Source organism: Falco naumanni, chromosome 6, assembly GCF_017639655.2.
Source record: "Falco naumanni isolate bFalNau1 chromosome 6, bFalNau1.pat, whole genome shotgun sequence".
In the NCBI taxonomy this organism is placed as follows: domain Eukaryota; kingdom Metazoa; phylum Chordata; class Aves; order Falconiformes; family Falconidae; genus Falco; species Falco naumanni.
In genome coordinates this window covers 88579029-88603145 of record NC_054059.1, presented here as the reverse complement: position 1 = coordinate 88603145, position 24117 = coordinate 88579029, and the positions used below count along the sequence as shown (strand labels likewise).

The 24117-nt window shown below is 50.1% G+C and overlaps 1 protein-coding gene across 5 annotated transcripts in view; it reads left to right on the top strand.

Moving 5' to 3' along the window:
* The window catches only part of MEIS1 (Meis homeobox 1), a 110280-nt gene extending 101471 nt beyond the window's left edge, over positions 1-8809 (top strand). For 3 of the 5 annotated variants that reach the window (XM_040598460.1, XM_040598461.1, XM_040598458.1), the window contains 3 exons: positions 2898-2956; positions 4225-4314; positions 7230-8809. In XM_040598460.1, the coding sequence (XP_040454394.1) occupies positions 2898-2956; positions 4225-4314; positions 7230-7513 (433 nt within the window). In that variant the 3' untranslated portion in view covers positions 7514-8809. Of the gene's footprint in view, positions 1-2897; positions 2957-4224; positions 4315-4579; positions 4676-7229 lie in introns of all 5 variants that reach the window. The other 2 variants (XM_040598463.1, XM_040598462.1) reach the window with 1 other exon arrangement.
* The last annotated feature ends 15308 nt before the right edge of the window (positions 8810-24117 follow it).

The following is a 24117-nucleotide window of genomic DNA, read 5'->3' as shown; positions in this document are numbered from 1 at the left end:
CCATGTCCGTATATTTCTGCAGCCACAGCTAATTAGCAATTTTGCTTGCAAAGAGTTCTCAGATGTGATTTATAAACGTAACAGCGCTGCATTGTGTTCTCTCAAGGCAAGCCACATTAATAGTTTTAATCTGATGGGTTCTTATGAATTCCAAGTTTGGGATGCAGGAAGAAACTTGAAAGTGAATACTTTCTTCTTTTTTTTTTAATGCATAGTGGTTTGGAGTCTACTATAATGCAAAGTGAAGCGTTCTGTTACAAAGGCAGGGAGGATGGGACAGAAGGTTAAAGGGCATCCTGGAAACAAACAGCTGGACCAGTTTATTTAAACAGATACAAGGATGGGGAGCTGACCTCCATTTGACTTCTAGTGGGAGGAGCGAGAATGTCATTTTATTACTTTGCCCAGAAGGAAAATGTTCTTGCGTCTGAATTCCCCCCAAAGACATCCAAACACTGGGCTGTTTGGCAGAATTGCTACTTATAGAAAATACTTACCCGAATGCGTAGGAGGAAGATAATTGTTAAGTACCTGTGTGTAAAATGTTCTTAAAGAAGATATCCCAAGCCGTAGCGTGGGGCAAACAGGTGAGAATACATTTTGCCGTAGGCACGTCTTGCGGATAATTGTTGGTGAGCTCTAGCTATGTAGTTTGTTGTGAGACACATCCCCCTCCGCCGCCTTCTTACAAGCGCTTGTAGTTTGGAGGAAAAGGGACGGTTGTGAAGCTGGGGTGTGCGTGCTCAGTGTGGCTCAGGGTTTCTTTGGGGTAAACGCTTTTTGGTGACCAGCCAGCCTCAGGGCTACCAAAACCCCTGCCCTCCTGCCCCGGCAACAGGTCCTGGCAATAGGGCAGGAGAAGGACGGAGTAAAGGCAGCCAGAGCCTGCCAGGCTTGCGAAAAGGAACGGCTGGGGCATGGGGGTTTGTGTTGTTGTTTTGCTTAGGAGAGTTACTGTGGAAATTGCTTTCTGCAAATGCAGATTACAGATATTAAACAATTTTCTAATTGGTCATGGAGCTAAGGCAGCTAATGGGGGAAAAAAAGCAGATTTTTTTTAATTGCTTATTTCACATGGTGTTTGTGCTACACCTGTGCTTATAATGAGAAAGGAGAATTAGTCTAACCTTCTGCTCACATGATTCTAATTTTCATGGTTTGTACAAGATAATGATAAACTGATTTGCAACACTGTTTGCTGGAGTTGAGGGTGTTTTTATTATTGGAAATGTGTAGAAAAATTGATCCAATGCTGTTGCTGACAAAACATGACCTAGTTCAGGTGTGAGGTTTCCAGATCGGCGCCGGGACTTGGTGCGTTTGAGCTCGTTTGCTTGAGATAGGTTTGATTAGGACTCAACATCTCGATAAATTTGTGTGGGGCTTTGGGGAATGGGGCTCAGTGGGGAAGGGGTGGCAGGAGGAGGCTGAAATGGGTGCTGGTTTTTGATGAGGGCAAAACAAACAGCTTCAGGCGGCGGTTGGTGATTCTTTTCCCCACCAGTGCAGGGGAATGGGTGGGCAGAGCTGCTTCCTGTGGGAAGGGCCTGGTGGCTTTTTCTGGGCGCTAGGAGAGCTCCTGCTAAGCCACCTCAAGCAAAGGCAGTGAAAACAAGCACCCAGTAGAGCACTTTGTGGACTTTCCCATTGTGTTGTGCAAGTGCCTTGTGGTTTTACCCATGCTCACGCTTCTTCCTTTACTAGTAAATATTGTGGCATACGCATCTTTATTGTTCTTTTTCTTTCTTGTAAAGAATGTAAAGCCTGGTTACGAGGCTTTGCCGTGATCAAATCGCAATGGAGATTTTTTCCAAATGGTTTTTAGCTAAGCTTTCTGATGAGCAAAACCGCAAGAGAAGTTCTTCTCATGCCCTTCAGACGCAGCCTCCCAGCCATGGTTTCGAGCCTCCCGATGGCAGCGCCACGAGGACTGCCCGAGAGGAGACCGGGGCACTTATGATCCCTCTCCTTCTTCTCTTTTGCTCCAAATTGTTTTAACCGTTCCTTTCCCAAACAAGCACTGCAAGAGGAACCGAGGCGAGGAGCTACAAGAACGCAAGGCGTGCGGTTGCAGATGGCTATTTTTAAAAATGACTGTACCTTTTTTTTTTTCTTTCCAAAGATCTGCTTTTCATTGTTCGTGGGGAATTTTCAGTAGTCCAGTAATTACAGTTTAACAAGATGTTTGCTGTAAATGGTCAGGCCTAGCTGGAGAAAACAGGATTATAAATTCAATTACTGTAAAGCTATGACCTCGCCTTGACCCCTCAGACTTTGCATAAAGAGAGAGGGGGGGGAAAAAGCCCACCAAGAAATGGCTAGGAGGAATGCATGGCTCTGAAGTCCCCAGCAGTGTGACTTAGCGGTGATAAAACTCCAGACGTTCCCTCATTTGATGGGGTTCTGCCATCACAGTTCATTATCTTAATAGTGGGCATTAAAAGGGAATTAGGTTTGCAAGAGGTAGGGGCAGGTTTTGATAAAAAAAAATTGGAAAAAGAAGTCAGAGGACATAAGGCAGAAATGGCACTAATGAGGGGGAGGTAGCAGATGCCCTCACGAGCATCTCGCCGGCTTCACCCGTTTTTTTTTGTGCGTGTGCATGCCCCGTTCTGAATTGAGAAGAGCGTTGCTGGTATTGTTTCCTGAAAACTCGGCTAATTCCCCCATGAAAAGATGAAATGGAAGTGTCCAACTGTGGTAAAAAGCAGGCAAACATAAATCAGCTCGGAAACCCCAAGCTCGTGCTCTCAGAGGTCATCGGGGTTAGAGGTTTTGCAGGATTTGCATCCCCGCGTAGCCCGGCGGAGAGCACGGCGGCGGGGCGAGAGGGCTTGGGGACGGGTGCCAGTCGTCCCTTCCCTAACTGTTTGCTTTCCTCTCTTTTTTTCTTGCAGGTTTATTAATGCTAGAAGAAGAATAGTTCAGCCCATGATAGACCAGTCCAATCGAGCAGGCAAGTCCCCAGTAGTAACTGTATTCAAGTCACGCAGGCGAAAACCATCCTCAAGCCATTCACCGGGAGGTCCATTACCTGGTAAATAAATGAGAAATGAATGCTGGGAGTGACTGACAATTAAAATACAACCAGCTTTGTTTCATTACAACCCTAATCATTTTAACATGATTAAAACGTTTGGAGGAAAAAAAGACATCGAAATTATTTTTTAAAAAAAAAAAAAGGAACTATAAAAGGATCCGCTCCGTGACCGGACTTGCCGTACATGTTCGGAATTAAAGTTATTTTAATGTTTTTTAGTAGTTGTTTGGAGTTTTCCTTCCCAGCTCTTTCTGCTCCTGTGACCACTCCCTGGTGCATGGCTTGGTGTGGAATTGCTGTAAACTTTATTACCTGTCAAAAGGGCAAAGGGGTCAGAATCGCTTGTGGGACTCAGTAAAGTTCAAAGACATTCAGTGAGGTAGAGCTTTATGTGCTTTAATAACCCAAGGCAGCTTACTTCTGAAGCCGGCTTTTAATGTACAGTTAAAACCCGGAGTTCAGGTAGTGGTCCTTGCGTAGGGTCCTTTTGCCCCTTGTCTCTTCTTTTGGGGAGCTGTCTTCTGGGGTCGCCGAGCATTTGGGGGGATTTAGTTTTCTTTTCGGAAAGAAAAGCCTTAGGTTTTCACCCAAGTGCCGGTTCTGCCTGGCGTCTTGGCTCGCAGCTCTGTGGGGGTATTTGCCACCGAGGAGTAGCCCGTTACTCCCAGTCGGTTTTGTTTTCCGAGCCTCGCTGCTGCACTATGCAGAGCCGCTGTCCGAGATGCCTCTGGGCCACGCTCCCTCTCCCAGCACGTTTGATTATTTTGTCATTAGAGGTAACTATCTGGCACGGACGCGTTCAGGTCCTGCTCGTAGGAAGGCACGCAGGCGTAATTTAACACACTGCGATTTCAGTGTGACTACTCCAGCCATAAAATCCGGCTCCTGTACAGGTCTTGGCACTGACGTCAGTGGCGGCAGCAGCTGGAGCTGGCGTTCCTCATGTCTTGAGCTTTCGAGTCGCTAACTTCAGTCCCAAACCGGCCGGAGGAAGCCGGGCCGAAGCCCAGCGAGCCGGTTAGCCTGGCCGCTGAATTTGGACAGTTTGAGGTTTTTCCCTCTTTTTCGAGCCGGCATAGATAGCAGTGTGACGCGGCCTCGGGGGGAGTAGCCGTGGCTTGACGCCACAGGAGGAGGTGACCCTTTTGGCTGTGGCTAAAAAGCAATGTTCTGCGCTTTTCCAGTAAGTCAAGGGACACCCTATAACCCCGACGGGCAGCCGATGGGAGGTTTCGTGATGGACGGCCAGCAGCACATGGGCATCCGAGCGCCAGGTAAGCCCCCGGGGCAGCGTCGCCCACCCACGGGGTGACTTCGGTCGTGCCACCGCAGGTAACCGCACCGCCGCCGCCGCCTCAGCCGCCTGCCTTGCCTCGCCTGTCCTCTGCCTGCCTGCAGCACCGCCGAGGGACACCAGGCACCTGCCGCTCGAGCGGTCCCGCGCCCTCTGCCCTGCTGTGTTTTGGAAAGGGGCTTTTGGCACTATCTGTTGACTTTGCTCATTCTCTGGCATCTTCTTGGATTTTTATCTCCCTCTAGGACCTATGAGTGGAATGGGCATGAATATGGGCATGGAGGGGCAGTGGCACTACATGTAACCTTCACCTAGGTAACCAATGGCAAAGCCAGGGGGAAGTAAGTACAAACGGGGTCTTTGTTCTCACTTTGTCCGAGGGATATTTGTCTCCTTGCATTTCCCTATGTTCTCCCTGCCCATAGCCTCATGCTTGTTCCTTCCTTTCCATCCATCCATCCTACGCCTGGGCTCCTTCAGGTTTCTCTCCCTCCGGTTCAGCTCAAGCTTTCCAAGCTCCCAAACCCCCCGTGCGCGCGCGCGCCGTACATTGACGCCGCCGTACATCGACGCCGCCATACATTGATGCTATTATCCATCCCCGAGCACATGACAAAACAAGAAGCAGCCGGGGAGGTGGGGGAGCCCGTCGTCTTGGCAACAGACTGATTTGCAAAATGTAAGCGGTCTGCAGCAGCGCAGGGAGAGGAAAGAGCATGTCCCCAAAGTGTCATAAATCTGTCTAACTGCAGTTGATGCATGAGTTACATTTCTCCCGCTAACCTGCAAGACACCAAAAAAGCCAAACAGAGACTTCTCGTAGGTAAAAAAAAAAAAAAAGAAAAGAAAAGAAAAAAAAAAAGAAAAAAAAGAAAAAAAGAAAAAGGCGACTTCACTTAGTTGCGTTTTGGAAGGCAATGGACGAAACTTTGATTTTTTTTTTTTCTTCAAGTTTATTTCTCTTTGTCTGTCCGTCATAATGGGATTACGTGTGGCAAAGGAAAAAGAGAGAATACAAAATAGAGGTGTGCGCAGCAGGCTATGGAGCTTAGCCCAGGCTAATTGACTATATCCAAATTAAGTATGCCATCACTTGCAGTGTGACAAATGGATTTGACTTATTCAGTATACAAAAATAGAGATCATTAATGCAATCTTCAGTGGCAGGCCTTGCGAAGAAAGCCTAGAGAAACTGTCCCAGTTTTGGGGTTTTTTTCTCCCCCTCTTGTCTTTTTATAGGGGAAAATACATTATACCAATTTTTGTTGTTTGGGGTTTGCTTTTTTTTTTAGAGAGTAAAAGCAGTTTAAAACACCGAGGCGCCGGTACCATGTTGAAGTGGTGGTGATGCTGCTCCTCTTGCTCTCTTTCTGGAGTTAAAAGCAAGTTATTTCAGCACCACTGTTTTGCCCTCAGCCTGGGTGAACTCAGGGTTTGAAGTTACCCAGGCCAAGTGTATTTTGTAGTCATCTTCTCTGGGCGCGAGTGAAAACTAAGTTTTAACAATTAGCTGTGAAAACATTCCTCTGAGCTTGGGAATGCAACAGCCTTATTACCTCATCATGGAAATTTCTAGCTTAGTTAATTTAAATATTGTTTCTTAGTTTCTGGGTCAATTAAATTTAAATGATGTATTTTATGCTTCGTGACCAATTAAATTAATAGGTTATTACAAAAAATATTATCATCTTTTTTGATTAAAGAGCTGTGAGTACAGTATATTTTATAAGCAATTTTCATTAGTTCAAAACTGTTCCTTTAGGCTAGATTAAGCAGCTATTCATTGCTAGAGCCTTGAGACCTGATTCCAAGGTGTTCGGCGCATTCACAGCGCGCTCTTACTTAGAACTAAAGCCAATTGAACCTACTTAGCAATAGCGTATGCCTTTCACCCTTGATGATTATGGAGCTTATAGCTCTCCGAAACAATACACCTGTCAGTTCCCATCAGCTACAGCAATCCAAGCAGAAGGCAGAGGCCCACAGAAAGCAGGAGGTTTTATTGTTTTAGGTCCAATTTTTTTCTTATTGTTCTCCCAAACCCACTGAAAGGTTGACTGAGTTGCGTGTCTGATTTTTTCAGACAGAAGTGAGCAGGGGGAGAGAATTAATTGATAACTGGTATTGATTATGTATATGTATTATTTTTTTTAACATGTTTAAAAATACAGGTTTGAGTTAACAATCGTCCTTAGCAATCCTATCAATTTCGGCATCATATGAAGCCTTTGTTCCGCGATGTATGTGCTTGCTGTATAGCGTCTGCTTGAATGGCACAAATACTCGGGACAGATTCCAAGCAATCGGGCTCGAGAGCTAAATAAATAACTGGTTGACAAACCTGGGCGCCGATTTAACCCATCTCCCCCTCCCAAGCCCCTCATTAACGGCTACAGATTCCCCGCCTTGCGTTCCCAGCACGCTTTTACAAGCGGGGAGAGGAAGGCGGGGGGTGCAGCAAGGCCCCGGGGGATGGAGCCCACCTGAGAGCCCTCGCAGGGCTTCCCCACCTTGGTGCCACCACCCCGTGTGACACCGGTCATCATCAGGCACGCTTCTGGATCCGAAACATCTCCATCACATACGGTCCTAACCGTAAAAGCAGAAAGCAGCTTTATCTCCCCAACCTCTCTTATTTGGAGCAGGGGAAGGATGTTCTTGGGGGTTGTTGGTTTTGGTTTCGACCTGGGCATCATTCCCGTTGCCGTCGCTGTGAGTCCGTGTGTAGGCTCCGATCCCACAAAGGCAGCTGCACTCGCGCGGCCGTGACTCCGCATCCCGTGCTGGGCTCGAGCCCAGCCTTCCCGTGCCCCAGCGGAGGAGCTTCGCGGCCCCATGTCGGCAGCCCGTGTCCGTCCCCCCCCCCAGCTCACCACCGCCTCTTTCTCTCCGCAGGGCTGCAAAGTATGCCAGGGGATTATGTGTCGCGGGGTAGTCCAATGGGTATGAATATGGGACAGCCAAGCTATACCCCACCCCAGATGCCCCCCCATCCTGCTCAGCTGCGTCATGGCCCCCCCATGCATACCTACATTCCTGGACACCCTCACCACCCAGCGATGATGATGCATGGAGGACCACCCCACCCTGGAATGCCCATGTCAGCATCAAGCCCCACAATGCTTCATCCCGGCGAGCCGGCAGTGAGCGGACAAGTGATGGACATTCATGCTCAGTAGCTTAAGGGAAATACGCGTTGTCTGCAGCGACGGTAGATTTCAAACATTGTCTTTCTGCAATGACTATGGAGTTCTTGGCGTCAACTTTGGACCAAGGGACGTTCCGATTCTTCACAGGGACCCTAAAAAGCAGGAAAACACCAACCGAAGTCAACTTCTGGGGACATGCTAAATACCTATATAAGACATTAAGAGAACAAAGAGTGAAATATTGTAAAATGCTATTATACTGTTATCCATATTACGTTGTTTCTTATAGATTTTTTAAAAAAAATGTGAAATTTTTCCACACTATGTGTGTTGTTTCCATAGCTCTTCACTTCCTCCAGAAGCCTCCTTACATTAAAAAAGAAGCCTTACACTTATCCTGCAAATGACAGAAAGGGCTTATTTGCAGGATTTTTAGAGCATTAAAATAACTATGTCAGGCAGAAGAATCTTTCTTCTATCCTAGGATTTCAGCCATGCACACTCTCTCTCTCCTCTCTCCTCCTCCTCTCCCTCTCTGTCTTTCTTCCCTTTCTCTCCCTCTCTCCCTGTCTCTCTCCCTCTCTCTCTTTCTAGCCTGGGGCGTGAATTTGCATGTCTAATTCATTTACTCACCATATTTGAATTGGCCTGAACAGATGTAAATCGGGAAGGATGGGAAAAACTGCAGTCATCAACAATGATTAATCAGCTGTTGCAGGCAGTGTCTTAAGGAGACTGGTAGGAGGAAGCATGGAAACGGAAAGGCAGTGTATTTGAAGCCTAATTGTCACATCAGAGCATCCTTGTCCCCATGCAGCAACCACCACCTTGTACATCACTTCCTGTTTTATGCAGCTCGAAACATGGACTGAAGATTTATTTTTAATATGTTGACTTTCTTTCTGGGCAAGACATCAGTCATGTGTGCATTTTTTTTTGGGTTTTTTTTTTTTTCCATAGTCCCATCATGGAGCATTTATGTATACATTGTAAATAAATTTTGTGCAAAAAGGACTGGAAAAATGATCTGTATTATTGCAATTTTTTGTAAAAGTAGCAGTTTGGTATGAGTTGGCATGCATACAGATTTACTAAGTGGGATAAGCTAATTATACTTTTGTTGTGGTTAAACAAATGCTTGTTGATAGCCTTTTTCTATCAAGAAACCAAGGAGCTAATTATTATTAATAATAATCATTGCACACTGAGTCTTAGAGTTTCTGATTGAAACAGTTTGGATTGTATAATAACTCAAAGCCCAGTTGTAGTAGTTTGAGTGCAGTAATGAAATCTGAATCTAAAATAAAAACAAATTATTTTTTGTCATGGTGACTCCACTGCTTGCAAAATTTGTTTCCCACCCCCCCTTCAGCACTTCTAGCTGTTCTATCCTGAACCAGGAGCCCAGCAGCTACAAAATTCCGCTGGCTCCAGACACGGACCTAGCATTTTGCTGTTTAAATATTGTATTTAAAGAATGTAAAAGTAACGCTGCACTGTGCAAAGAAACTTTCTGGGAACTCGCACTGTAAATGGTCAGGATGGGAACTGTTGCCTGTTAATAAATGTAGTGTCATAGGGCAGCATGGGACAGGGATCTGTAAGGAGTATTAACCCCCCTCCCCCCCCCCCCCCGCCCCCCCAATTACGCTTCTAAAACATGGCTTAAAATTATTTGAGCCACTGGCAGACTACATTGCTGTCTGGAGCTGAACATACTGAGGCAAGAGGGAGGCAAAACTCGGGAACTATCGCCCGGGCAATGCATATTTGTAAGAACTGTAAGAAATGGTGCAGGGGGCTGCTGGGGCAGCGGGGGGCGGGTGCAGGCCGCCCCCTCCCCATGAAGTGGGTCCCTGGCACTGCTGTGTGCTCTGCACTGCAGCCGGCGGGTGCAGCAGCCGGGAGAGCGCGGCGCTGCGCTGCCTTTTCAATCACATCGCAGCTATATTTAAAATAATAATAAAAAAAAAATTCCCGGGGGTAGGAAAATTACACAAGTATCTCAGTCAAGGCAAAATCATGCAACAGCCCCCCCCCGCGGCCCGTCCCGTGCCAGCCGGCACCCCCCGGTGCTGGGGGCAGGCCCCCGGGCTCTGTGAGTTGCCCCCCCGGGGGCTGGGCAGGCAGGGCGCAGGCAGGGCGCAGGCAGGGCGCAGGCAGCGCAGACCTTGCTGTAGTAAGCAAATCACCGAAGTGGGGGCCTCTCCACCCGAAACTTGGATCTCCTCCCCCTTTTTTTTTATTTTTCTTTTTTTTTTTGTAATTCCAAGTTTTCCTCCCCCTTCCCCTTTTTTTCTTTTTCTTTTTTCTTTTTCCCTTTTTTCTTTCCCCAGTTTTTTCTTTTTCCCTTTTTTCTTTCCCCCCTTTTTTCTTTTTTCTTCTTTTTCTTCCTTTCGCTTCCTTTTTTGTTGTAACTCCGACTTTTCTCCCCCGCCCTCCCCATTTTTTTAAAGGGCCGCTGTACCGCCAAAGAGGCTGCGCATCCCAGCTCCCGCTTTGTGAGCGCGGAATAATGACACTTTCCTGCCAAAACGTGAATGAACGGGGCTCGCTTTTTGCTTTTTTACTTTTTGTTTTGTTTTGTTTTGTTTTTTTTTAATGTTCCTTGAAAGACAAAAACAAACCGCCCTCTTGCATGCGAGGGCACACGCGTCCCTTCTCGCAGCCGCAGCGAAGTGGGGCACAGACCTTCCTCCGTGGGACCTTTTTTTTTTTTTTGGGGGGGGGGGGGACAGAGAGCATTTCAAATTAAACCCGCTATTATATCCCAAGATATTTAATCAGCTGTAATTATAACACATTCAAAATGAAGAATATGCCTTGACAGTATTTTTATTGTTATTGTTCATCGCATGATGTTAGACAGCTTCAGAGGCACAGGAAAGAGAAGTAAACGGGTTACAAATAGGGAATTATCCCTCGTTTAGCATTAAAATTCATTTAGATAAAATTGCCACAAACATTTAAATGGGGAGATTAGTTCCCCCTCACGCCTTATTGCACTCGCTCAATGGCTCCGTTAAGAACATTTTACACGTTGGAAATTCCGCCTTTTCGGGCCGCTCGCTGTTTCCTAGCTACCCTCCTTTCACCGCCCCGGGGGGGCCGGGGGGCCGAGGGAGCCCCCCCAGCTGTGCCCCAGCCTGGGCCCCAGCCGCGGGGGCTGCGCGCCCCGCCGGACTGCGCGCTGCGCTGCGCGGCGCTGCGCGGGGGCGGAGCTGGGGAGCGGGCGGCGGAGGGGGGCTCGCCGCCCCGCTGTCCTGCCGCTGCCCGCCGCGGAGGAGCAGAGCAGGAGCAGGAGGAGGAGGAGGATGGAGGTGGAGGAGGAAAGTCGGCTTCGACTGCCATCTCTTGGGGGCTCGGGAGAGTGCCGCGGGGGGGGCTCCGCGGCCGCCCGCGCAGTGCCGCGGGCATTGCGCGCCGCCGGCTGAAAGTTTGTGCAACCCCCGGCGAGGGTCTGTTCTCCCCCCCCCCCCCCCCCCCCCCCCGCCCCATTTATTTTTTTTTAGCAGCCCCCCTTTCGGGAGTTTCCCTTTCCTTTTTGTGCCCTCCCCACCCCCGGGCGCAGCGTTCTGCGAAGCCGAGTGAGCGCAGCCCCGCGCAAGGCGAGCGCAAGGCTTTGCTTCCCCCCTTGGGAGTAGGAGGGGGCGAGCAGAACTATCAGCGCGGTATTTGCGCGCATCACTGAGCGGTTCCTGCCTTGCGCTGGGGTGGGCACCCGCATCCCATAGGGGATTTGTGCTGGGGGGTGTCAGCAACCCCTGGCCACGCTGCGCAGGGCAGGGGGGCTGGCGGTGGCGGGGGGTGGGGGGGTGGGGGGGTGGTGCGCGGGCCGTGCCTCCAGCAGCCACAGGTACTTTTGGGCTCAGAAGAGGCATTTTTCAGCTGCGCGGTGGATATTTCCACCCCCAGCGCTGCTGCGCGGAAAGTCCCAGCAACGAGCGCCTGGCTGGCTCCGCGCGGCCCGAACGCGCGTGGAGATGTGCGGAGTATACACACACACACACACACACACACCCCACACACACACCCCGACCTCGCTTTGCCGCCCAGGATGGTGCGATAGTATGTATATTGCATGTATGTATAGAGGGGGAAGCGAGGCTTCCCGAGCGCGGCGGCTGCGTGGCCGCGGGCAGGGATGCGCGGCGCGGGGCGGTCACGCGTGGGGCGGCCGTGGTGCCGCCGGAGGTGGCTGCTCCGCTGCGGGCTGGGGCTTTGTGTGTGCCGTTCCCCGGCCTCTGGGTGCGTGTGGAAGCCCCGCATGCCTGTGTGGCAGCTGCTTCTAAAGCCCAAGCCCCAACTAACTCTTTTGGAAGAGCAGGGGGGAAAAAGAGTGAAAGGCGAAAGAAAGAATGTTCATTTTTTTTCCTTTGGTGCCATTTTGGATGTCATCTGTTACCTTGGTGACTGTGCTCAGCCCCCAAAGCCCCTGGATTGTTAGGGGGAAGAAAAAAAAAAAAAAAAAAAGCATGCTATTTCTGCACCGTCATTTATCACTGTCACCGCATAATGATTCCCCTCGCAGCTCCTTATTGATGTTTGTAATTGCATTATCTCATAAAGGGAGGGGGTGGCGGGCCGGGATGATCAATGGAGCCGCGCCGTGCATGCCGGGGTCAGGGGCTGCGGGAGGCGGCGGGGCCCCCCCGGACCCCCCCGGTCCCCGCCTGGCAGACAACAAGTCCCGGGCACCGCCCGGAGCGCGGCCCCGGCAGCCGGCGTGCAGGGCGAGGGCAGCTCCCGGGCGGGGCCCCCCGGGACCCCCCACCTGGGGGGGACACACACAAAAACCAGTCCCACCGAGGGGAAAATTAAAGTGGGGTTCATATGGCTTGGGTGGGAAAAATCAGTCGGTAAATTATATCCACCCAGCGCCCCCCCAGTCCCGAGGCGTTGGGCCGGCTACCTGCCCGCAGGACGGCGCGGCGGGGGGGTGCGGGGGGTGCGGTGCCGATCCGCGGGTCCCCTCCCCCGCAGCACCCCGGTGCCCGCGGAGCGCGGCCGCGGGGGATGCGGGGCCCGGCGGCGGGGAGCGCGGCGGGGCCGGGCTGGGAGCTCGGGGCGGGGGGCCGGGGCCGAGCCCCCCCGGTGCGGCGGAGGGGGGCGCAGGGTCGCGGCTCGTTTCCCGCATTTAGTTGTTTTTTCCCGGTTTCTTTTCATTGCGGCGGAGCGGCGCCGAGCGCTGTATACCGAGGGCAGCGCGGCTGAAGCCCCCAAACCCGAGCAGCCGGGGGATGGGGATGGGGGGGGGGGGGGGGGGGGGGGGGAGATTTTTTTCCTTCCTTCCTTCTCTCTCCCCCTGCTCTATAAAGATTACCAACGAAGTACAGATTAACTCCTTCCCCCCCCTCCCCGCCGCACAAAATGAACTCCATCTGCGCCCAAAAGTTAACAGAATTTTTTCCCAGTCCCTTTCCCAGAGGATGAGCCGGTGCCCCCCCAAAGCCGGGACCGGGGGGGACACCACAGCCGAGGCAGGGGGATGCTGAGGTTGCCCCCGCCACCCCAGGCAGCACCGGACGCCCCCTGTAAGACGTCGCGCTACAGCGAGGGCGGAGAGCGACCCCCCCCCCCCCCGCCTCCCCCAGCTCTCTCCCCAGGTTTCCCCTCCTCAACCTTCCCCTGGAAATTTAGCAACGCTGGCGCTTGGAAGCCATACACTGCCAGCCCAAGTGATATTGTTCTTTCCCCTATATACATTTTTTTTTCTTAACCTTTCTATATTTCCTCCAGGACCGAGGGCTGGCGCTACCGTTAGCCTTGTAACGAGCCGCCGGTTGTCTGCTTTTACATAAACATCCACGTTTCCAAATAAACTTTATAAAGGATTTCCATTGGAAAGCAAAGCTGCCGGCGCTGCGCAGCAGCGGGGCGAAGGCATTGCACTTGAAATTTCAAATGTGAACTCATGCAACTTCGCTCCTTTCCCCCCTTTTCTGGGCTGATAGGTTGCAATCTGGAGTTCCATACTTAAAAAAAAAAAATAAAATATTTAGTGCCATAGCCCACGGTTAAAATAGTGAAAAATTAGTCTCGTTTCAGAAATTATTTATTTATAGAACGAACATGATTAAAACATAAAAAACACACAAACTGCAGCTGCAACAAAAAAACCCCACCGTGATTTACGATTATTAAATCTTTGATTGCCATGTTAATGTTTCTTTTTCTACCTTTCATTTGCATTTTAATCTATCGAATCTTTACAATTTTGCTGCCTCCTACTCGAATGATTGATTACACATCTGAAAGAGAGAAAAAAAAATCCTAAGCTTTCTAGGCGAGCTTCTCTTTTTCCTCCCCCCTTCCCTTTGCTGGTTAGCTTTCTGAAACCTTCCTCAACAATGTTAATGCAAGCAGGACAAATTAATTATGCTCTTTTAAATGTCAAAGGTATAAATAAAAATGCCCCCCCCCCCCTTCCTCTGCTTTACCCCTCGCCCCAAATGGGAATATTTTTCCAAGCCGCTTGTTTTAAAAGCAAGAAGGAATCACCCTGGTAATATACAATTAAAAGAAACATACGCGCAGCATCCTGGCTGTAAATAAATATTCTACGTGGACATTTACCTATGGAATGGGGGGAACCAGCCCCCACCCGCAGGCAGGGAGTGAGGTGGGGGATGCGCGGCGCTCCCCTCGCTGCGGAGCCTCGGCTCTGGGGCAGGTTCTCCCTCCCCGCCCCCAAAAAAGGGGGTGGCCGGGCCGCGGCCCCCCCAGAGGAGAGGAGCAGCCCCGTGGGTGCCCCCTCCCCTCGCACCCCAGCGGCCGGGGTGGGGGGTAAACAGCTGGGGAGGATGTTATATTAGCGGGCTGTGGGGGGGTGATCCCCAAAAAGGGGATGGGTCCCACCCGCCGGGGATGAGCCCCACGGGGCCGTGGGTGCCCAGGCGGGGTCGCCCATGGGGGGACACCCACGCGGGGAAGAGCCTCCCGGGGGATGCCCATTAGGGGGACGCTGAGCTGGGGGACGCCGAGAAGGGGACAACCATCCCGGCCATGTCCCCCCGGGGTTGGGGGGATGCCCACGGAGGGACACCCACCCGGGCCGAGCCCGCGAGCGGCGGCCCCCCGAGGCTGCGCCCCCACAGCGGACAGGGCCGGCACCTGTGGGGGCCGAGGGGCGGTTTTGGGGGGAAATCAGCGGGAAAAGGGGAAAGGAGCGGGCCGGGCGGGAGGCGCGGAGGCAGCGGCGCGGAGGCTCCGCACCTGCGGACCGGGAGCGACCCGTGCGGGCCGGCGGGCGGACAGGGAAGATTTAGAGGTGTAGAGATGGCAGATTGTTAAGAAAGTAATAGTAAGGTGTCCCATATACTACAGTTTTATTGTGGGGTAGTAACTACTAGATTTATTTATTGCCGAGGCTATATAATAAAGATAATGACCGCAAACTCAAGATAAATGCTTACGCCCATAGCTGGTCAATTCTTTTTTATTTAAGAGAGTGATCCGGAGAGGTGAAAGTCATCTTCTCCCGACCACAGATATCAGTCTTGGTTTCCACCAGGTTATAAACATGACATGCAAATAAAGGAGCCGCTGCCAGGCGCGGAGGGTCTGGGGTCCGGGGTCGGGGGGTGGGGGGTGTCCCCCTCCCTTTGTTTTCTGCCTCCCCGCAGCACCCGCGGAGGAGAGCGCGGAGACGAAACGATGGGGGAAAGAGCCGCCCCACGCGGGGAGGAATGAGCAAGTAATGAAGCCGCCCCCCCGCCCCCCCCCCCCCTCCGCAGACCGTTGGGGAAATGTCCGGGGGGGCGACCCCGCAGCCGCTGCCACCCCCCTCGCCCCTGCCCAGGGCGATGGTGTGGCGGCCCCACAATAAGCGTTTCTGCTCCGGGGGGCTTTGATCCTGCTCGGCCGGGGAAAACCCACCTGACAGCGCGCTGCGAGGGGGGGGGGCGGGGGGGGGACAGAGCCGTACAATTTCGTGGTTTTTGCGCGGGGTAAAATTATGAGGTTGCAAAGCGCGAACAACCCTCAGCCTTTCGCAGCACCAGCGCTGCTCAGCCCGGCCCAGACCCTCCCCTGGCAGCCCAACGCGAGCCGCCGTGCCCCCAGCCCCCGCCGTGCCCCCAGCCCCCGCCGCCCCCCGGCTGGCCGCGCACCCCCCGGGCAGCCCCCCCGCGGCCGCGCAAGCAGTGGGCAGCGCCGCGCCCTCCCTCCCAGCACGGCAACTGGGCTGTCGCACTTCAAAGGGTGATAACCTAATTGCTTCCAGAGTTTAAAAGTAATTAAGCGATATTAAAGGGACTGAAATAAGCCCAGTTTGCCGCGCGCTGGCTCCCCTTCCCCTTCCGAGAGTAACCGGGAGCCCCGTCTCTCCAAAACCCGCGCTAAAACCCGCGCATTTATATAACGTATGCCAAAAATGTAAACAGATTTCGTTTCTGAAAAGGTATGGGTAAAGTGGTGGTAATTATGTATAATTAATGCTGAAGGGAAAATGAACACATAATAGGTTCCAAAGATTAAACCATCTGTAACTATCAGGGGAACTTTTAAAGTTTTTCTCTCTTCCCCCCCCCCCCTCCCCTTTTAAAATACATCTATTTCCTTTCGCTAAGGATTTTTACATCTAAAAATTCAAGCTAATGTTTGCTTCTCTGAAGTCTTGTGAATTGAGAAACAAATCCCTAAAAGGTTTCAGCAATTCTCAACCTACAACTTTGAAGAACATCCAATGTAAAAATAAATCGAATGGTAATTTTAACCATTATTAATGTTTGCGGCACTTAATTTAGTTAGGTGCTGGCTTTCCATTTTTGATTACACCATAAGGAAGTTATTTTACTGAGAAATGTTAAGATAAAGTATAGGCATTCCCACACATTCTTTGTATTTTTTCTGGCATGTATTTATTATACTCTACTCAATCTATTTCAATTTCTAGGTAATGCATAATCACCGGAGCCAATTTTTTTTCCAGCAAGATGTTTGCAAGGGTAGAACCAGGCTGTGAAGATGTAGGTCCTGCTTATCTGTACATGACATTCAACGCAAGCGACTATAAATGTAAATATATTTTCCCTACTATCTCAGCTGGAGTTCACAGAAGTAAACCCAGTGCACTTAACATTTGCAGAGGTAGGAATGGATCTTGCTTTCGCGACGCCAAGAGATGTTGTGGTGCTGTGTGAGCTGCAACTTGTGCCTTTTGGGTGATGGTAATTCCAAAGGTGTGAAGGTAGAGCTGTTACACCTCATGTGTGGATGGACCCGTTGCCTGAGTGGTGGTTTGCAGGGCTGGTGCCTCGAGGAAATAAATGCGTTTGCCTGGAAAGAACAATTAGAGTTCGAAGGAAGGGAGGCTTGAACTGCTTTGTTAACTCTTGCATCCACTTGAGAGGGGTAGGAATGAGCTTGCTCCTCTCGGTGCTAACCTCAGGTCTGGTTCTGCTCAGGTTTCGAGGGGTGCGTGTGTCTTTTCTTCCAGGGGGGAATGTTAGATACCTCCTATGGGGAATTCACCAGCTGGCAGTTCAAGAGGAGGTTTAGGTTGTCACTCCCACTCCCCAGTTATTGTGTCTAGCTTGGAGAAGCAGATTTTTGAGCAAGGGGACTGCTTTTTGAAACCAACCATACTGCAGAGGTTTCTACACAGCTTAACCCTTCAAATGAATTCCTGGTTCTTTAAGGCAGAGGCCAAGCAGCTGACTCTCAGCTTGGCGTTTCTGGCAAACCCAGCTGAAGGTGCTCAGGACCCTGACAGGATAAAGGGCTTGGCTCTTCGGGACTTAATCTCATTTAACCCCCGGAGCAGCTCTTGTGCTGCTTGCTCCTCAGCCTACCTGGAGGAGGACGAGCTGACGGCGAGATCCCAGCCCAGTGACTCACCCAATAACTTTTCCTGAATGACATCCATGTTGTGCAGAGATCAAAGTGAGTGCTTGGGCAAATGTACATATGGGAAGGGGGTGGAGGAGAACAAGGCTCAGATGGGGATTGCAATCTCAGAAGCTTACATTTTTGGGGGATGAGAGTGGTTGTAAGGCCCAATGCAAGGCAAGTGGTCAGAGAAGATAGAGCGTCTTTTAGACCTCTGCAAGCCACTTTGCTGTGGGAGTGCTCGGTTCTTTGCTGATGTCAGCACTGGGGCAGTGTGTGCAGGCAGGTGCAGTGGTCCCTAGTGTTGGCCAGCATCTAGCCATGGTGGCTTTGGCCGGCTCCTACCTGGTTCCTGGTAACATAAACTTCTGGCAGAGGTTTTTTCCCAAGCCTGGGAAATCCCCTGCAAAGCCTCCTGTGTTCCAAAAAACCCTCCCTTTCCCCATCCCCACTGGTGTCCTGGATGGAGATAAAGGACAAAATCCCTCACAGTTGTCACTGTCTTTTACCAGAGTAAATTAACAGCGTGCTTGCCTCTTCAATGCCTTTTGATGTGCTAATCGTCACTCAGCCCGATGCAGCAGCCACCTTACTCTTGCAGGGTACCTAAAGTGTCCAAGCACAAGTAGAACTGAAAGTCAATGGGATTTCAGCTTCCAAGGGCACCCTGGAGTGATGTGGAGCTGGGGGGCAATGCAGAGCCCAGGGGTGGGTGACGCTGCCTGATGGGAAGATGAACTGCCTTGGGGTGCCTCAGTTTCCCCATCGATGGAAGATGCTTGCCTTCTTGTCCCCTGACTTGTGGAGGTGAATTTCTGCCCAGGGTTTGGGTTGCCAGCATTGGCTGCTTGGGGCCCCAGGCTGGTGATGAGGAAGGAGGCCTGGTTTCTCCTAAAACATTGCTCTCACAGACCCTGTGAGTGGGAATTCCACCTCCCTCCCCGGCTGCTTCCCACTGGAATTTTTTTAAGGGATGCATGGTAATGAAGCTGGCCTGGCAGATGTCCTACACACCCTTGAGTCCCAGCACTGGAGTGAGACTCGACATTTATTTGCTGTGAGCCCTACCCAAACTACAGCAGAAATGGAAACAATCACCTAAATTCCCTTTTCTGGCTGGCTTGTGCTTTTTTTTGTTTGTTTTGTTTTTTCTTTTTTCCTTTCTTTTCCTTCCTTATCTTAAAACCCCTTTGCCCAGAGCAGAATTAACAACAGGCCTTGTTAACAAAGGGGTAGCAACATCTTCCCTGATGGCACTAAAACCTCCTACCTGGCAAATTAGTCCTCCCCCTAACCTCCTTCTCCTCTTACAAAATGTTTTCTTTATTGGAACTTGTTAGCACTTTGTTACTTGCACTGATGCTCTTTGGCAGTAATTAGAGAGATGCTGAGGAGGCAGAGCCCAGGTTTGGACCCAGATTTAGCTTTCTGCTGAGTCTGAGGAGTTGCCTGGCCACTGAATCAGTGCCAGGACTTGCATCTCAATAGGATGATGCTGAAAGGCAGTGAGTGCTTGTTGTGGGATTTTTGCCAAAATGCGACCAGCTCTTCTCCCAAATCCATGTCCTCCCCTGTACCGGAATGGGGTAGGAGCAAAGAAAGGTAAGGGGGCCGCTCCATTTAGTGTCTGTCCTGGCATCTCTGTTGAACCTGGCAGCTGTGGCATGAGGGGTGACTGACGTCTCCGTTGGTGCCACCACCCTCATGTAGTGGAGGATGCTGTCCCACGGCAGCTGGAGGGTGTAAGGGCTCTCCTCTCCTCAGCTGGCCCTGCCAAGCCACCAGCTCAGGCAGGTGCTCTTTAGCTCAGCTTTAGGATTGTGGGCAGGGAGTGACCAACGTGCAGCTCAGGCTTTTCATAGAGGAACCCGCTTTCTCTGTCATTGCTGTGTATCTCCCGTGGGATGCCTGCTCAGGGACAGAGCCACGGTGCTTTACCAAATCTCTCTGCCAAGCAGAGCCACGCGGCTGGCGTAGGCATCCATCGGTATGGGAGCCACCAGGCGCTGAGCCTCCTGTGGTGGAGGGTGGTCAGCAAGGAGCATGGTGTTTACACCAGGAAAGAGCAGCTAGGGATGGCTCATTCTGGAGCAGGGAAGGTCCCTCCCGGCCCATGGAGGTGGCAGCTTGAGGCTTTGCACACGCTCGTTGCAGAGAGCCATTGTCCGAATGCGTTGCTGGATGTGGTGGGAGCAGTCGAGGTGGAGATCTTTGTCCTGGGGAGGAAGAAGGAGCCCTTCTAACCTCCCTGTTCCCAAGCCCGGCAGGGCCTGCTGTGCTGGGCTCCCCTCCCAGCTTCCTTCCCCCTGCCCCGGCCACCAGCCCGGGGGTGGGCTGGAAGAACATCTTATCTTGTTTGTATAGTGCGAGTGCTGTGCTGGAGGGTCAGCTCTTTTCCTTGGCAAAAGGTTCTCACGCCGGGGGCACACCTCCTCCGTGAGAGGTTACGGCTCAGGATGGTCTCTTTCTGAGAGGGGGAAAAGAGAAAATTGGCACAGAATAAGAAAGGGAATTGCGACTCATGGACACTTGGCTGTAACTGGGAAGCATGGCTGTGTGTGCCAGCATGCTGCGGCTGGGGAGTCTTGGCTTCCCTCGAGAGAGGCACCCTGGTTTTTCCCAGCATGAGTGCTGGGAAACTGTTGCAATGAAGAAGCTGAGAACAGAGGGAGTGAGAAATAACTGTGTGTTTTAATTTTATCTGGCCTTTCTTGGTATTCGAGTGAGGAGACATGTAGTCAGCCAAAGGACATTCTGTATTAGAGCAGAGCAAGGTCCTTGGTCCTCATCACCAGCCAAGCGATGCATCCACTCACCTCTGACCAAAGAGGACTAGACAGGACCCGATCCGTGCTGAAGAATGTCTGTCTCCCTCAGAAAAGCCCTGGCCAGGCAGGCGAGACAAAGGAAGGTGCCATAAACCCACCTCCCCGGCGGCACGGGCTGCAGCCTTGCAACAGACGTGACCCCGGCATGCTTCAAATGGACTTTTTATGGCCTTACATCACTGCAGCCTGCCCCACCTGCCTCCCTGCTCCCTGCCACACCAGCCTCTAGGTAGGCAAATTGTGAGGCTGATAATCAATGATTTTTAGTGTGTTTCTTGATTATAACTACTGTGGCTTCTGCTTTACAAAAAGTCCCAACTGCTCGGCTGATGCATAGTGTAAATTATATTGTTGTGGTTTAACACCAGCCAGCAACTAAGTACCGCGCAGCTGCTCGCTCTCACACACATACCCCCACCCCAGGGGGATGGAGGGGAGAACTAGGGAAAAGGTAAAACTTATGGGTTGAGATAAGAACAATTTAATAATGGAAATAAAATACAATAATAATAGTAGCAGCAGTAGTAATAACAACAGTTGTAATGAAAAGGAAAGAAAGGGAGAGAGGAATAAAGCCCCAAAGAAATAAACAAGTGATGCACAATGCAATTGCTCAGCACCCACTGAGCGGTGCCCAGCCAGTCCGCCAGCGGTGCCTGGCTGGTTCACGTACCGAGTGGGATGCTCTGTGGTATGGAGCATCCCTTTGGCTGGTTGGGGTCAGCTGTCCTGGCTGTGTCCCCTCCCTGCTCCTTGTGCACCCTCGCTGGCAGAGCCTGGGAAAGCAGAAAGTCCTTGGTTTAGGGTAGGCACTACTTAACACGCTGATGTTTTATTTGCTGCTATCCACATTATTCTCATACTAAATCCAGAACACAGCACTGGAGCAGCTACTGAGAAGAAAATAACTATCCCAGTCAAAACCAGAACAGACAGACATGCACACAAGTCCATCTAAACGTGGGAATTCTCATTATATTTCTGAATATCTGCTCTACTATGGAGGCCTCCAAAGCTCTTCAAGTCCATATTGCCAAACCATGTTATCGTTGAGTAAGGAAAGCGCAAGCTTTTAGCACAGTGGCTTAGGAGTTGTTGCTTGAGTAGTCTGCCATTCTTTGCCAACCTTTAGGATTAAATACCATTTAGTTGTTAAAATTAGAAAAGCCCTTCAACGATAATAGTAAAAATAATATTAAATAATTGTTAACTACAATAATCATAAATTCCCTTGCTTTTTAAATCTTGAAACTATCTTTTATGAACTAAGTTTTATGCAGGCTGGAAGCAAATGTTATTCAATGTCAATACGCAGTGTTTTCTCCCCTGCAAAGCTGGGAATGCTGAAATAGAGAGCAACTAAGCTCAGCTTTCCAGGGAAGCGCTCTGACCTTGTTCTTCATATTCTCCAGGCAGAGAAGCCCTTGAGTTATCTCAAGTCCCAGTTTCAGATGCAATGAATATGTAGCCAAAGGTTTTCCAATGTGCGTATCCAGGTTGAAATACTCTGCCTCAAGTTTTGGCTGGGGGAGTTCCCCTTAGACCAGAGCAAAGAGGGGGCTGGTGGAAGGTTTGCTTTCCAAACCAGGTTAACCTTACAAGTGTGTGAAGGGCTGAACTGTGTGATTCAGAGTACAGAAATCTCTGATTTGTTAAAGCTCTCAAAGACCTAAAATCCTTAATGAAAGGCAACTTGGTCAAGCCTGTACTTTCTGCAGCTAAAAATCAGGAAATTTGGATGTTGGTTGCTATCCAGGGCCTATGGATGGCTGTTTGTTGTTGCTCAGAGGAAAAATTCATTGGGAAATTTGAAGCAGTCCCCTGAAATAAGGGAGTAACCCCAAATTATCCCCAGTGAGGAGGAGAGCTGGACTTGGTTTGTTCTTTCTATTTTCCCATAGGCATGGTGGCTGTGTGGTAGATATGTGCAAATATGAATGGCATGTAGTTGCAATGAGACATTAAGCATCCCTTGGAAAAAAAAAGCTTTCCTAAAACTTATCTTCCCTCTCTTTCTCATTCTTGGCTGCTCTATTGGGCTCAGTTGTAGAAGTTTCTCTACGGGGGAGTGTAAAAACCCCACAAAATGAGGAGATGTGTAAGAAACAACTTGTAACTGAAACTACTCACTCTCTTACAGTACACATAATCAAAGAAAGTTGGTATTAACGTTATGGTTAAATGAAAAAAGGCCTTTGAAGGAGTTGAATGGAGCTGTTTGTTTTCCCTTTTGGAGCTCTGTTCCTCCAAGGCATGCTGTCATGCTCACCGGACCTGAGTTTTATAGGTTGGACTGGAGCCTTTGACAAAACTGAATTTACTTTAAATGACTGAAATTAGATACTTATAATCCAAAGTAACAGCCTAGGGGCTCTCTTGTGTATTATCCTTCACTCTCAGTCCTTTGCTTTGTAGTGTCAATGGAATAATTTGTTAAGAAAGTAGAAATATAAAGCAATAATTCTGAAACCGAGAAGGAGCATGGACTAACCCTGTATTTTGCCGATACTTGTTATCTTCTTACCTAATGTGACAGTGCCTCTCCCAGAGGTAGCTACTTCAGAGCGTGGTTTTGTCAAATTTCTGCTTCTGAAGTAACGATTCAAATATTATTTTGTTCTTAGAGTTATTTAAGTGACACTACTGCTTGCCTTCTCTCCCGATGAGGCAAGGCATGCATGGCATGGATGGGCACTCAGGTTGGAGAGAAGAGAAAGTTCTTCCTACTTGTGGCGAGTGCTTGGATACCTGCTTTCCAACCAATTTTTCAATGAAATTGAGGTATTTATATGTCCTGTCAGTGCTCAATGATCTTTCCCAGCAACCTCATCACATGCCATGCTTTTCCAAATCTCTGGGTCAGATATTTCAACTGGTCTAAGTCAGGGCAGTTTTACTGGCTGCAGAGCTAGTTAATGGACGATACGGCCCTTTGTATTTCTAGCTTAGCGAGGTAAATATCCTCCAAATCACCCAACCTTTTGTTCTCTTGCTTGTAGCATTAAGTTGTGTATGTCTATAGATGACGGAGAACTCATGTTGTTCTTCCCCTGTATACCTACACGCATGCAGACACACACAGAGACTAAACTGAATGTGAAATGTGTTGGGTTGAATGGGTGCTGTAAAAATGGCAGGAAAAATCATTAAACATGTGGAAAATATTGGGACTGGCTTTCCAGATGAGCTGTTCTCCTGCCATTAATGGAGCGATTACCTGAGTGGCCGTATACACCCCGTGCCTGTTTCCCATCGATGGAAAGCAGAAAGTGCCACTAAGGTGTTAGCTTCTGTATCAGTTTTATAAGAGTAATGACCTTTGACTTATGAGACTGTGCCTTAGGCATGCAAAGAAGTTGTAAATGTTTTTTGAAGTGGTAGAGCTGAGCCGATCAGATGTCTCCTTAGTACCTATGTCCTCTGCAGTAGGACTTGTAACCTACTTTTACGAAGGGAAAAACCAACATATTAATTTACTACCATTGCTGCATAGTGGGATTTATGTGTGCCTTACTGTTAATTGGAGATTATCACATCAGGGCTCTCGTATCACTAATAGAACAACCCCTTAAATCATGAAACATGTAATCGTTGCCGGTCGAAAGTTGAAAGGCCTCCTTTTCATGCTGGCATTGTAGAGTTCTGTAAAATATAAAACCCCAGGGCTGTCCCTGAGAAGGGCTCAGGCATGGACACTGAGGCAGGATGGGGATGGGAGATGTGGCTGGAGATGGACATTATCAACACGTGGGAGGGAGGAAGGTGGAAAAAAGGAAGTCCTGGTGGAATCCATCCTTTACCTTTTTCATGGAATTCCCCTTGTAAGAAAGCACGGGCTGGCTCTGCATCCCGCCAGCGCCGGGGCAGTGGCTGCCTTTCCCCCAGAGCAGCAGCTCGGCGCTTTCCTCCTCCCTGGTTGTGGAGGGAAGGGCTGCACATGGCTCCGCTCTCCCCCTCCGCATCCCGTGCCTTCCT